This window comes from Lissotriton vulgaris, chromosome 6, assembly GCF_964263255.1.
Source record: "Lissotriton vulgaris chromosome 6, aLisVul1.2, whole genome shotgun sequence".
Lineage (NCBI taxonomy): Eukaryota > Metazoa > Chordata > Amphibia > Caudata > Salamandridae > Lissotriton > Lissotriton vulgaris.
In genome coordinates, this window is record NC_141694.1 from 177,639,748 (window position 1) to 177,653,165 (window position 13,418).

The 13,418-nt window shown below is 43.2% G+C and overlaps 1 protein-coding gene across 1 annotated transcript in view; it reads right to left on the bottom strand.

Moving 5' to 3' along the window:
* Positions 1 to 13,418, bottom strand: part of LOC147706978 (cytochrome P450 2K1-like) — a 332,152-nt gene that overhangs the window by 294,104 nt on the left and 24,630 nt on the right. The window contains exon 2 of the mRNA XM_086926207.1: positions 10,539 to 10,701. Within this exon, the coding sequence (XP_086782333.1) occupies positions 10,539 to 10,701 (163 nt within the window). The remainder of the gene's footprint in view (positions 1 to 10,538; positions 10,702 to 13,418) is intronic.

Genomic DNA, 13,418 nt, shown 5'->3' on the forward strand with positions numbered 1-13,418 from the left:
TTTATATCAACGCATTGGAACAGGACCTTCTTAAACTTAAAGTTGACTCACCCCAAATCGGTCATCGAGCAGTACCCGTACTACTTTATGCCGATGACGCGGTTTTGCTCTCGAGAACACCTCTGGGTCTACAAAGATTAATCGATGGGTTCGTCAAATTCATGGGCAAACTGGACCTGGCAACAAACCTGGAAAAGTCCTTCATTATGACATCAGGGAAACCTACAAAAGGATCTTTTTCTTATAACATCGGGTCACACAAAATAGACCAAGTCAAGTCCTTCACATATCTGGGGGTATTATTCGACCACGACCTATCGTTTAAACCCCTGATCGAAAAACATTCGACCAAACTGGCGGCCGCAGTAGGAGCAATTATGGGGTTCGGGAAGAGACTAGGGAAATGGTGCCCGGAGCAAATCTTGACCTTATACAGATCCATTTGCTGTGCAAAAGTAAGCTATGGAGCGGAAGTGTGGGGCTTTTTGGGGAAAAAAACCCAGCCACTCCAGACGGAAGAAAATAAATTTCTACGAAGAATACTAAAAGTCCCACAGAGTGTCTCGGCCCACATCATACACGAAGATCTGGGAGAACCCTTCCTGGAGGATAAAATTAAAATTAAACCCCTTCTGGCTTGGGTGAAGGTATGGACCAATCCCGAGGCGGCCCTAACTAGACAAATTATCGAGGATTGCCTCAAAAGAGACAAGGGCCATGCAATCCCCTGGCTGAAATTTGTTAAAGATTCGCTAACAGAGATTGGTTGCTCTGAATATTTTTTAGCCCCCGACTCTTTAACCCCGGAGTGCAAAACCTCGATCAAAAAACTTTTGCTCGCACAGCTGAAATCGACAAGGGCAGAACAAGAGAGGCTCAAAGCCACCAACCTCGCTTACAATAATCTTACCCCGAAGCAAGGTATGGAACCTTATCTAAGGGTCATGTACAATGCGCAGGATCGCTACCTCATAACCCGATTTAGAATCAATATGCTACATCACATCCTTGCAGTACCATCTGGATTTACCCGCACAGTGGAGGAGAAGGGTACCTGCGGCTGCGATCATAGATCTCCGCAGGATACCCTTCATTTTGTCCTACTGTGCCCCCTCTACGCGATGCCAAGACGCAAGTTCCTGGTGGGTATCCTGAAGGAGCAAAGATTTAAGCAAGCGAAACGGGCGCTGAGATTCCTAATGGAAGCAGAGGACCCTTATACTTTATTCTGCACGATAAATTTCATTCGGATCGCAACAAGACTGAGGACCACCAGAGACATTGTCCCTTAAAAAATTGCATTGAACATTTAAATTCACTAAAACTATCCTGTCCCTCCCATTAAGTACATAAAATCTTAAACATTTATATTTTTTAGACTAAATATTTTTTAAACATTGCCTTTTAACCTGTGTATGTTGTATTTGTGCTTTTATGGTGTCTTTTTAAGAACCGAATAAAGTTTATAAATTGAAAATTGAAGTGAATATCCTGGTTTATGTTGTAACTGATGCCAGTCATTGTTTAGTGATTCCTGTGTAAATATGGTTACTGGTTGTGATTAAACACTCGGTTACGCATCCCAATAGGGTGTGTTGATCGATATCACTCTTATTTCCAACATTAGCAGTACGGTATTACCATTCCTTTTGTTTAAGCACTTGACCCAAGAACGACCCTAGAACGACCCAGAGACAAACACTATCGGGTGTGGTGACGGTTTATGATCCTTATAGACACTTAGAAGTAGCATTCTGATGGCCCCTTTCTTTTTACCTCTTTTATGAGCCTCTGGAGTGATCCTGTGGACTCCGATGAAGAGGAGCATGGAACTGCATCTCTAACTGCCCTACTTCAAGAGGAAGAAACGCCGGAAGAAACATACAGTTACTCACAGACATTTGCAGCCCCTGAACCTAAACCAATTATCAATAAACAACCTATTTGCACATATCTTCAGCCTCCACGCCTGTTTATCCGACCTGCACTCCCACAATGAATTAGTATGAAACTCAATATATTGAGAGTAAGGAAACATGAAAAGGGCTTGCCAGAGTTCAAGCAGCTCTGAGATAAGGGACCAAAGTTATATGAAAGTTTGCAATCTTATTACATGAAAGTACGAATGCTTCTTGCATTTCAGATTTAAACACAGAGCTACATTTTAGGGAACACTGTTAACTTGCGGAGTGCTAGGCATTTTCATCATAACCTGAAGCCTCTTTAACCGCATAAGTGTTTTTAAGTACTTATCACATCCAGAAGTAACTTGGGAATAATCTTCCTCCTCCTAACGTTTGAGGTTTCAATAGTGTGCAGTTTACATCGTTTGGGTACATATAGGAGCAAATTTATCAAAAGTTCAACTTGGCCAATGTAAGTATGGTATTTATGTTTAGATTAAGTGCACATGCAAATTAAACACTGTTTGTAGGATCTTAGCTTATATTCCACAAATGAGCCGAGAGGGAAACAGAGAACCAGGGTTTCCCTCCACTCATAAACCGTCAATATCACAAAAACCCTGTCCCTTAGACGTTAAATCTCGGTGTTCGTATTTAGCAGTAGAGAGACCAACTGTCATTTTCCACTGCATCACCACCAAACTTGGTAATTTATTCTTTGGGTGTATTACCGCATTTCGTCCAAATTTCTTAACATAAAAATTAGGGAAATTCCTTGTAAACTTCAAAAAGACAGTCAAACAGAGCGCAAAACGATGTCTGGATCAGTCATTTGCACAGTACATCAAACCACAAGCAATAAATGTGAAAAAATCTGTTGTGAACAAAATGACCCCTCACGGGCGCACCACCCTCGGGGCAACTGGCAGGTATTCACCAGATTAGGCCCCTTTTCCCATCACAGTTAGTCATTCTGTTCAAAAGTAAAAAGTGTCCAAAACAAAAAACAAAAAGTTTATAAAGTGCAATGGAGCAATAAGCATTCACTCCTTTTGTAACAAGCAGTGGTTAAAATCAACAGGCACACATTTCGCACAATTTTATTCCGATTTATTAGGTGTGATCTGTTGAATTAAAACCATTACCTAATGCCAACATGTTTCTCTGCCTCTATAACATTTGGAAGATTCGTCAGGGCTCGACAGCTTGTCACCGCACCAATGTTGGACACCGTGTTCTCTGTGACTGTCAAATTGAAAGAGTACATTCATTAAAAACTACGAATATGCCTCGTCAAGCAAACTTGTTTGTAATGATTACCCTCTGCCAGCACACTTCTTTCGTACCAGCTGAAGAGGTGAATGTCTTAGCTCAAGAATGCAGACGTCTTCTTGATGACACTAACAATTACCTGATCCTGGATCAAGATCCCTCCTCTTTTTTGAAAGATGAAATACTCGAACTTGTAATGACAGCTGAACGAGATGGTTGCATCAGCAAGCAGGAAGCAGACTTTTTGACTACCTCTGAAGGAAAGATACCGTACTTTTACTGTCTGCCCAAGACGCATAAAAACAGGCCGCCCCCACCGGGAAGACCAATCGTCTCGGGAATTGGTTCCTTATTGGAGCCACTTTCTAAGTACTGTGACTTCTTTTTTAAGCCATTAATTCAGGCAACTAGTACCTACATTAAAGACACCAAAAGTTTACTATCAATGCTTTTGAATATCCAAATGCCCGATGAACCCTGCTTCCTTGTTTCTCTAGATATAGAGAGTTTGTATACTTGTATACCACAGGACGCCACTCTTAAGGTATTGGCAGATGTTTTAGAACAGGAACAATGGGATTATACAACTTCCCGGAGTTTTGTCATCGATTGTGCTACATTAGCCCTTAAACGGAATTTTTTCCAATACCAAGACACAATTTATCTCCAAAAGACAGGGACATCCATGGGCAGTACTTTTGCCCCGAGTATTGCTGGGTTGTATGTATTTAACTTTGAAAAAACTCACATACTGTCAGCAACAAATCCCTACACTCTCAATGTTTTCCTGTGGCAGAGGTACATTGATGACGTGCTTTTAATTTGGCGTGGGTCAGAGGAAAGTCTCTTGGCCTTCTTTGACTGGGTGAACACATGTGACCCTCACTTAAAGTTTACCTGTCAGTATCATCCGGAGTCTATTGTGTTCTTAGATGTAACCATCACCAAAGTGGGGGATCATTTGACCTCTAAAACCTATTACAAACCGACGAGCAAAAATAATTTGTTACACTTTTCTAGTTTTCATCCCCGTCCTTTACGGACAAATTTGCCGTTTGGCCAGTACCTACAGATTCGTAGGAATTGCAGTGATGTTAAAGATTTTTAAAAACAAGCTGAAGATCTTACACAGAAGCTTAGTAATAGAGGTTACCCGTCAAAAATTCTGAAACAAAGCTACAAGAGGGCCCGTAATCAAAATCGAGAGGCCCTTTTGGAAGACCATGTCAAGGACTCTGAAATTGAAACCCCACTGACCTGTGTGACCACTTACAGCAACATTTCAAATGCTGTAAGTCGTTGCATTGGCAGACATTGGCAAATTCTGAATAGCAATGGACGAGAATGGTAGAAACCGCTGTTTTCTTATAAAAGAGAGAGAAGTTTACAAGATGCACTGGTACACACACGCCCAAAGAATATAAATCCAGTCCATGATAATAGTGTTCTCAATGCCTGGGGTTTGCCCCCAGTAGTTGGGCATTACCCTTGTGGCGTTTGCAGTGTGTGCCACCTGACGACTGCTAGTAAAACACTGAACCTTGAAACAGGAAAACTTTGGCATTTGAGGGGTCACACAAATTGCAGTTCTGAGAATGGGATTTATTTAATTACTTGCCCCTGTAATCTTAATTACGTGGGAATGACTACACGTAAAATCAAATTACGCATCTGCGAGCCTCGCAGTAATGTACGATGCCGGAAAGGAACGACAAAGTTAACTACTTATTTTCTTGACCATGGACTTTGTCCCAATGACAATTATAGAACAAATTCAGCAGGGACGGGAAAGTACCATCTTTGAGAAGGAACAGAGATGGATCTATCGCCTATCCACACATTCCCATGGGTTAAATGACGATATTCCGTGGGGTTTATTGATGAGACGTTAGATTGTGCTTTCCTCAAGATGTGGTTTATGACTGAAATGACTAAATCCATCCATAAAGTGGTAATATGGACGCATTCCCAGTGTTTAAGATCTATTGGTGATAACGATAATTGCTTCCTTTATTGCATGTGCATACAGTCAAGACAAGAATTTTATAATTCATGAGTACATTTTTGCTAAACACAACCAAACCATCTATGACAAAGATGTGGACCATATCTCTCCTACACAGAGTTACCTTTATTTATTAACAGATTTTAAGGAATGAATATTCTCTAGAGATGGTCACTTTAACACACTTGGGAGTCTCATTTTTTCATTTGTATCATCATCAATCATCACGGTACATTAAATACCAGCTCTCCAGCCATGTGTGTGATTACGAATTTCTGTGGTACACTCGAGAGGAGTTTTTGTAAGTGAGAGCGTATAATAAAACAATGCGGTTTGAATCCTGCAAACGAAGGACGCTTAGAGATATAAAATAACGGTCCCTTTAAGAAATAGACGTCCCGAGTTTAGTTGTCACATGTTATTCACGTATGGCACGTCTGGGTCACGTCTATATTATTGACCCGCCTCCACGGGCCCGTTGTTTACAGGCTGTGGACGTGAACGAATAGGTGTTTACGCGGGGAGTCATTTGGATGCAAGTGAGTAAAAGCTGCAATAGATTAGCTTGGTAGTGCAGCGACAAATCGCGAACCCGCGCACAGAATAAGAACGGCTGTGTTTTGGGTAGTTTGCTAAATCACTATTTCCTATTGTGCCCGCAGATTATCTAAACGTGAAGGTTTCCCCCGCCACGGACCTAAGGGGTAATTTCCATGTCATCATTAAGTAAGTGGGTTCTATTTGGCATTCCGAGTGTCCCATGCTAGAGATGATTTTAAATGTGCGCTCTCTCTTTTTGGAGAAAAGATTCAAGGGCCTGTTTACATTAGAATTTATGTCGGGCTCGAGTGGGCTTTTTGACGATTAGTCTGAAGCCTCTCAATTGAAACTAAGTATTATAATGTTTTGCGTTGTGATACATATTCCAACAACTGGTGTAGAAGATCATTGAAGTGGAATTAATGTCATTCCTCATACTTCGAATTGGCCCTCAATCTTGATGTTGCAATTTTGTTTAACAATTCCAAATGCTAATTAACATATGGATATTCCGGGGTCTATATGAAATGTACCTCTTTGAAAATAATTGATGAGGAGTAAACCAAGGAGACCGCCAAAACAATATGAATTTTGTTTTATTATTTCAGATTGATCATCCCTCCATTAGGACAGGGATCCTGCACCAAAGTCTGTGTGTGGACATTAACAGATAAGTGTTTCATTTTTAATTCAAACTATTTAAAATTAAGTTTGACACCCTGCCTTGTATGATTATGTCGCCATAGTGAGCACGTAACATAAGGCCAGGGTTCACTTGGTCCTGATGAATGCTGAGCTGAGGTTAAGCTCTTAGCAAGAAACATGTCGACCTCATAGGACATTGGGTTCTAATTAGCTCAACCTATATATGTCCGACTTTGCACAATTGTTTTTAACTGAGTTAGAGCTACCCCTGTATTAAAATCCTAGTCTGGGGAGTAGTCCATACTCGTTTTAATTGAGCACTTTCTTTCTTTTCTTCTGACTACGTAGTTTTTCACGTATTTTCAATAAGGACCCAATGAAGACCATGGCAACCAATACATGTAGTTGGTGCCTGAGGGTTCTTTTCTCTGACTAAGGTTTAGTTGTTTTCACCCCACTTGTCTGGGTGTAATATTTTCCCTCATCGGATGGTGGTAGTTATTCACTCCTCATTGTCTTAGTTTTGTATTACAATCATTATCAGTTCTCTTTCGTTGTTTTTGATATATGACTTTCAAGGGTTACAAGAGTAACTCATTGACCCTTTCTCTCTTGTTGTTGTGAATATCTTAGCTCCTCATATGAGCCTTTATTTAAGTTGATTGGCCCCTGTGATTGTCTCAGCAATCTATAAAGCAAATACAAGAGATATCATGAGTCGCACTTTAGACCCCACAGTATCTCACCCAGACATTGGCTGACAACTGTACCCTCTGCGCAAACTCAATTAAAACGACTATCTCTGCCTCGCACAAACTGTGGAGTTAGTATGCTGAGCGAGCACTCACATCCTATTTGGACACACTTGAGATGGTATAACAGTAATGTTTTCTTCTTTTTCAAACTTTAAATCACATTGTGCGTAAGGACTTGCCCACCAACATACCGCCACAATGTTAGGCTCCATTCATAATGTCATTCTACCCACCACATTAGGTAAAATCTCTTCCGGCAAATATTAATGGTGTACTAACACTACCGGATTAGATTACTAAAGCCCCGCTACCCCACTCCTCACCGTGCAGAGCTTCACGGAGCTCTATGTCTCCTCCTGTTACCTCCGCGTTTGTCCTAACTGAGTTTGTGCAGGGGGTACAGTTGTCAGCCAATGTCTTGGTGAGATACTGTGGGGTCTAAAGTACGACTCACGATATCTCTTGTATTTGATTTATAGATTGTCCATCTTGTCCATCTCTGTTGTTCGAGCTCTGGCGGGAGCAATGGCAAAGAAAGTCTTGATGCGCTGATGGTGCCTGCTTGCACAGGGTGGCCACTTCTTGACCACAAAGGAGATTCTTCAGTCTTCCACGTCGAGTGGGATGTCGAAGGGTCCAGAGTTTCATTTCAAAGTTTCAGTCAGGATGATCTGGTTTGCATTGGCACAGCTCCTACCTCATTCCAAATCTAGGGGCTGGATCTCCTGCTAGGTCCCTCCTATGGGTGGGACCCAGTAAGGGGGTGGTTACACCCCTTTCCCTTTGTCCAGTTTCACGCCAGAGCTGGGGCTGGAGAGCCCCAGCACCGATTTGAACTGGACTTTGCAAGGGACACCTTGTGTGCCCCAGGCAGTGTCTAGTTTCATTCAACCTCCCTGCCCTAATCCACAGCCTTGAACCAGAGGGTGGCAGTGATCAACCAGAGGGTGGCAGTGATGAACCAGAGGGTGGCAGTGATGAACCAGAGGGTGCTGTGATAAACCAGAGGGTGACAGTGATGAACCAGAGGGTGCTGTGATAAGCCAGAGGGAGACAGTGATGAACCAGAGGGTGCTGTGATAAACCAGAGGGGGACAGTGATGATCCAGAGGGTGGCATTGGTGAACCAGAGGCTGGCAGTGATGAACCGGAGGGTGGCCGCGATGAACCACAGGGTCGCAAACAGGCTGGACACGTAGAAACAACAGAGTCGCGACCGTTGGGACCACACAAGTAAGTTCGCGTTCCCGAACTTGTACAAAACCCCCGCAAACTGGCAAAAATAGCAAATTTGCAAATTTGCACGAATTCGCAGGTTTTGCGGATTGCGAATTCATGAATATGCAAATGTGCGAACCGCGAATTCGCAAAGTTCGCCCATGCTTACTCCCATTGAGGAGGAGACTTGGAAGTACTGCTGTGCGCATTCCAGAGCACTGTCCCCTAACCATGAATTGAGGCTGATCCATTTTAAGTTTATACACGGACTCTATAGAACCCCGATATGGCTGCACAGAGTTGGGTTGAGAAACGATGCACAATGAGTGCGGTACCTTAGGGTCATCCTATGCAGTCAATTCTGAGGTGAGAAATCAGTAAATAAAGTTTGGACAATTTCATTACTCAGCTGCTACTTTTTTCCTTTCTGTGGAGTTGCTTATGGGTCACCCATACTGATCCTAGCAGAGCATTAACTCATTCATGACCAAAGTCTGTGGTGTAAGCATTGTGGCCATAACCAGGAATTCTTGCTTCACTTTCATTACTCCAGAGATAATTGGGTCATGACAGGGTGCTTGCACATTTTGCACCATTGGATGGCTTTGTCTACATTGCAATAAGACAAAATGAATGCTCCTTAGCCTCTCTGAATTTCATGCTACCCCTTTTCAGTAACCTCTCCACTGGATGCCAAAGACTCCAGTGGTGATCGTTGGTAGGACACTGTCTTTACAACCCTAGAGGGGTAGTGATGACGGTAGCTCCTGACTATCTGCATTTGATGTTCAGACCTCCCGCCACCTTTTGCAGTGTGTATAGGGTATTTTTCATACACAGGCCACAGTGAAAAATGACAGGCAGGTCTCAAAAGTTGGTGTACAATTCGCACTTACTATATTAATTCTGCCTGCAAATACTTCACATGCTTGGCCCTTCTTCAGAAGTGAGTGGTGTCAGAAAATCTTTCAATTTGTGGGGAAAGTGATATATCCTCTGATGCAAACTATTCTGTGGGGGAAAGGCGTCCTGCGTTATTACCACTAGAGAGGTAGTTCCAGCAAAGAATTCCTCACAAGGGGATAAAAGTAAATATAACATTTATTACCCACTTTATAAATAATAAGAAGTTGAAGTAGCTAATCCGGGCCCAGCCACCATTTCTTACATTCCTCAGGCCCTATTCACAGAATGAACTTAAGACTCAATCCTAAACTTACTACTATTTTGGTATTCACAGAATGCACTTACTACTTTTGGCATTCACAGAATGAACTTATTACTTTTGGTATTCACAGAAGTTAGGATTTTGTCTTAAGTTTGTCTTAAGACAAACTTAAGACAGACTTAAGACAAACTTAAGACAGACCTAAGACAGACTTAAGACAGACTTAAGACAGACTTAAGACAAAATCCTAAAATAAATCTGTCTTAAGTATGTCTCAAGTTTGTCTTGAGACAAACTTAAGACAAAATCCTAACTTCTGTGAATACCAAAAGTAGTAAGTTCATTCTGTGAATACCAAAAGTAGTAAGTGTATTCTGTGAATGCCAAAAGTAGTGAGTGCATTCTGTGAATACCAAAAGAGTAGTACGTTTAGGATTGAGTCTTAAATTCATTCTGTGAATCGTGCCCCTCGTTCCTAGCTATTAGGAGGGCCACTGGAATTAGGCAGCAGGAGAGGGTCTAATTATATGGCGGGGTTGAATAAATTATGCAGCAAGAAACAAAATATGCCCGTAATGCAGCACATTTTTTAAAAGTAGTCCTTCATTATTTTCTACTTTTTACACTTGTTCACACTGTTTGGGCATTAGTTGCACCTCATCAGTACTGGGTTAATACCCAAATATAGAAATAAGCAACAGAAAGGTCTCTAGTCAACCTTTGCAAACCGCCTTTCACTGCGCAATAACATGTGGCGTTTTTAGTTACTAGTGAACCGTTTGAGCTAGAAACAAAAATATTTTTGGGCTAAAATCTGTAGATTTTGCAGCAGGTGATGGATTATGTGGAAAATGTGTCAAGTTCATAATTATGCAAAAAACGCCTGGACCGCATAATCGCATAATTCGAGTGGTCCTGGCTATTTGAAATCTTCCAGATGGTAATGAAGCAGATTAGCTTTTTGTGAGTAGTCAATGTTTAAGACAACTTTAAAGAAAAGTGGGTAATATATTGTTATATAACTTACATACCAAATCCTTTATTTATGTCTTCAAATATTGGAATAGAACCCCTTTCTCCAAACTCATCAGCATGAGTCACAAGAGCTTCTCTCACAGTTTCATATCCTGAGAGCACAACGAATTTCTTCATTCCCAACTGAACACTGAAAACTGAACCATATTTGTGGGAGAGCTGAAAAATAGAAAATACATATTACTTGTATTATACTTGTAATAGGGCAGATGGGTTATATCAGGCCCAAAGTCTCTAATCTGTAAAACTTTCCAATAATTGAAACCCCAGTTCAACCGCTGGTAGGTATGGCACAAAGCAGACTGGCCTAACTTAGACAAAGTGCAATAAAGATCCCACTCCAATTTAAAAGGAGAATCAGAGATGTGAATTTTTAAAGATTTAGGTGATAAATAGTGCCTAAAAAAAGACCACTGTTTACTCTTAAAAAATGAAACTTCAGGGTTTCCTTTATTTCTTTCTAAGCACATCCCATTATTCTGCAAGTTAAATGGGGTGTATTTAAAATAAAAACCTTTCTTTATTATAAAGCAATCACAAACATCTTGGTCTGCTGACCTCAGATGGCCACCATCGCTTTGATGGTTGTGATTCAGAAACGGTAAAAAATTGTGGGTGGGAGCCGTCGTGAGCAACGGTGCTTGTGTGCGCACGACGGCTCCCGGCTGTTATGATACATGGCCCCGGAAATCCCTCTGGTACAGGCACCAGAGGGATTTCTATTTCTCCCCTGTTGCCTCGGGAGCTGGGAAAGAGCTTCCCCAGCTCCCGAGCCCCCCCCCCCTTTCAGTGAAATGACGATCAGCGCGCACGTCGTGCTGATGTAATTTCACTGAAACTGAAATTAGCCTTTTGGCTCATCTCAGTTTCACTTTCTACGTGTTCAGCCCCCTGAGCATGTAGAAAGACGGGAGAGGTATCATTGGAAAGGGGAGAATTTCTGCTTGGGGATCGCCCCAGGAGGGCGATCCCAAAACAGGCATCTACCCACTAGACACTAGGAAGGGGGCAGCAGCCCCTTGGGCAAGGGCCTTTGCTCCCCCCATAATAATTGGCATAATTCAGTCTTTCCCCCCGCCCCGGGGGGGCAGATGGGGCAGTAGGCCTCAATCTGCCCCCTGGAGGAACAGAAAGGCCACTACACACCAGGGATTTTTTTGGGCACATTTGTTTTTAGCGTGGGGGCTGCAACAACGGGCATTCCAATGGTCTCACCCCGCTACAATAACAGCCTTTCTGCCCCCCCCTGCGGGGGCAGAAAGCCCACTAAATGCCAGGGATTTTATTTTGCGCAATTGTTTTTAGGGTGGGGGCTGCCCAAAACGGGCAGTCCAATGCCCCCACCCCTCCCCACATAATAACAGACTTTCTGCCCCCCCTGAGGGGTAGATGGAGACAGCAGCCCCCAATCTGCTCACCCTGGAGGGCAGAAAGCCCTCTAGACGCCAGGCATTTTTTTTGCTATAATATAATTAGGGTGGGAGCTGCCCAAAACGGGCATACCAATTCCCCCACCCGCTGCCACAATTACAGCCTTTCTGCCCCTCCTTAGGGGTAGATCGGTGCAATAGCCCCCAATCTGCCCCCACGGGGGGGGAAGGCCAGTAGACGCCAGGGATTTTTGGGGGGAAATTGGAATTAGGACTTACCAATGCCCCTACCCTCCTGCCAAAACTACAGCCTTTCTGCCCCCCTGGGGGCAGTAGCCTCCAATCTGCCCGGGGGGGCAAAAAGGCCACAAGATGCCATGGATTATTTTGCCAATTTGAATCAGTGGTGGGAGCTGCCAATGCCTCTACCCCGCCCACAAAAATTCCAGTCTTTCTGCCCCCCAGGAGGGCATATGGGAGCAGCAGCCCTAAATCTGCCCCCCCGGTGGCAGAAACCCTACGAGAACCAGGGGTTTATTTTTTATTCCTGTAGGGGTGGGGGCAGCCAAAAAGGGACATGACAATACATCCACCCCCTCCCAGAGAATTTCAGCCTTTCTGCCCCCTGGCTTTTTTTATGCATAGGGGTAGGAGCTTCCCTGAATGGGCATGCCATGCCCCCACACCCACAACAATTGCCACAGTCTTTCTGTCCCCCCATTGGGGGCATATTGGGACAAATTCCCCACTCCCGATTCCCCCCCAGGGTGGCAGAAAGCCCATTAGGCACCGACTTTTTTTTAGCAATGTGTCTAGCTGTCGATTTTGGGAGCTAGCATAGCTGGCATATAGGGAAACCTAGCAACCCTGTACATTTTTTTAAAACTAGACACCAAGGGGAATCCAGGATAGGATGACTTGTCCGGCTCTCACCAGGTTCTGTTACCCAGAATCCCTTGCAAACCTCAAACTTTGTAAAAAAAGAAACATATTTTCCTCACATTTATGTGATGGAAAGTTCTGGAATCTGCATGGATCCACAAAATTCCACCCACCCCGCATTCCCCAAAGTCTACAGAGAAAAATAGTACCTCACTTATATGGCTAGGCCTAGTGCCCGTGACAGCAAACGGCCCGAAACCCAACCTTGACACACCACATTTTCACAGTGAAAACTAACCCTTTTTTTGCAAATTGCTTGGCTGTAGATTTTGCCCTAGCTGTGCCGGCACCTAGGGAAACCTAGAAAACCTATACATTTTTCAAAACTAGATACCCAGGTAAATCCAGGATGGGGTGACTTGACTGCCTCTCACCAGGTTCTGTTACCCGGAATCCCTTGCAAACCTAATAAATTGTCCAAAAAAACACATTTTCCTCACATTTCTGTAGTGGAAAGGTCTGGAACCTGCGTGGAACCACACAATTCCAACCACCCCGCGTTCCCCAAAGTGTTTCGAGAGAAATGGTACCTTACTTGCATGGGTGGGTTGAAACCTTAAAAGC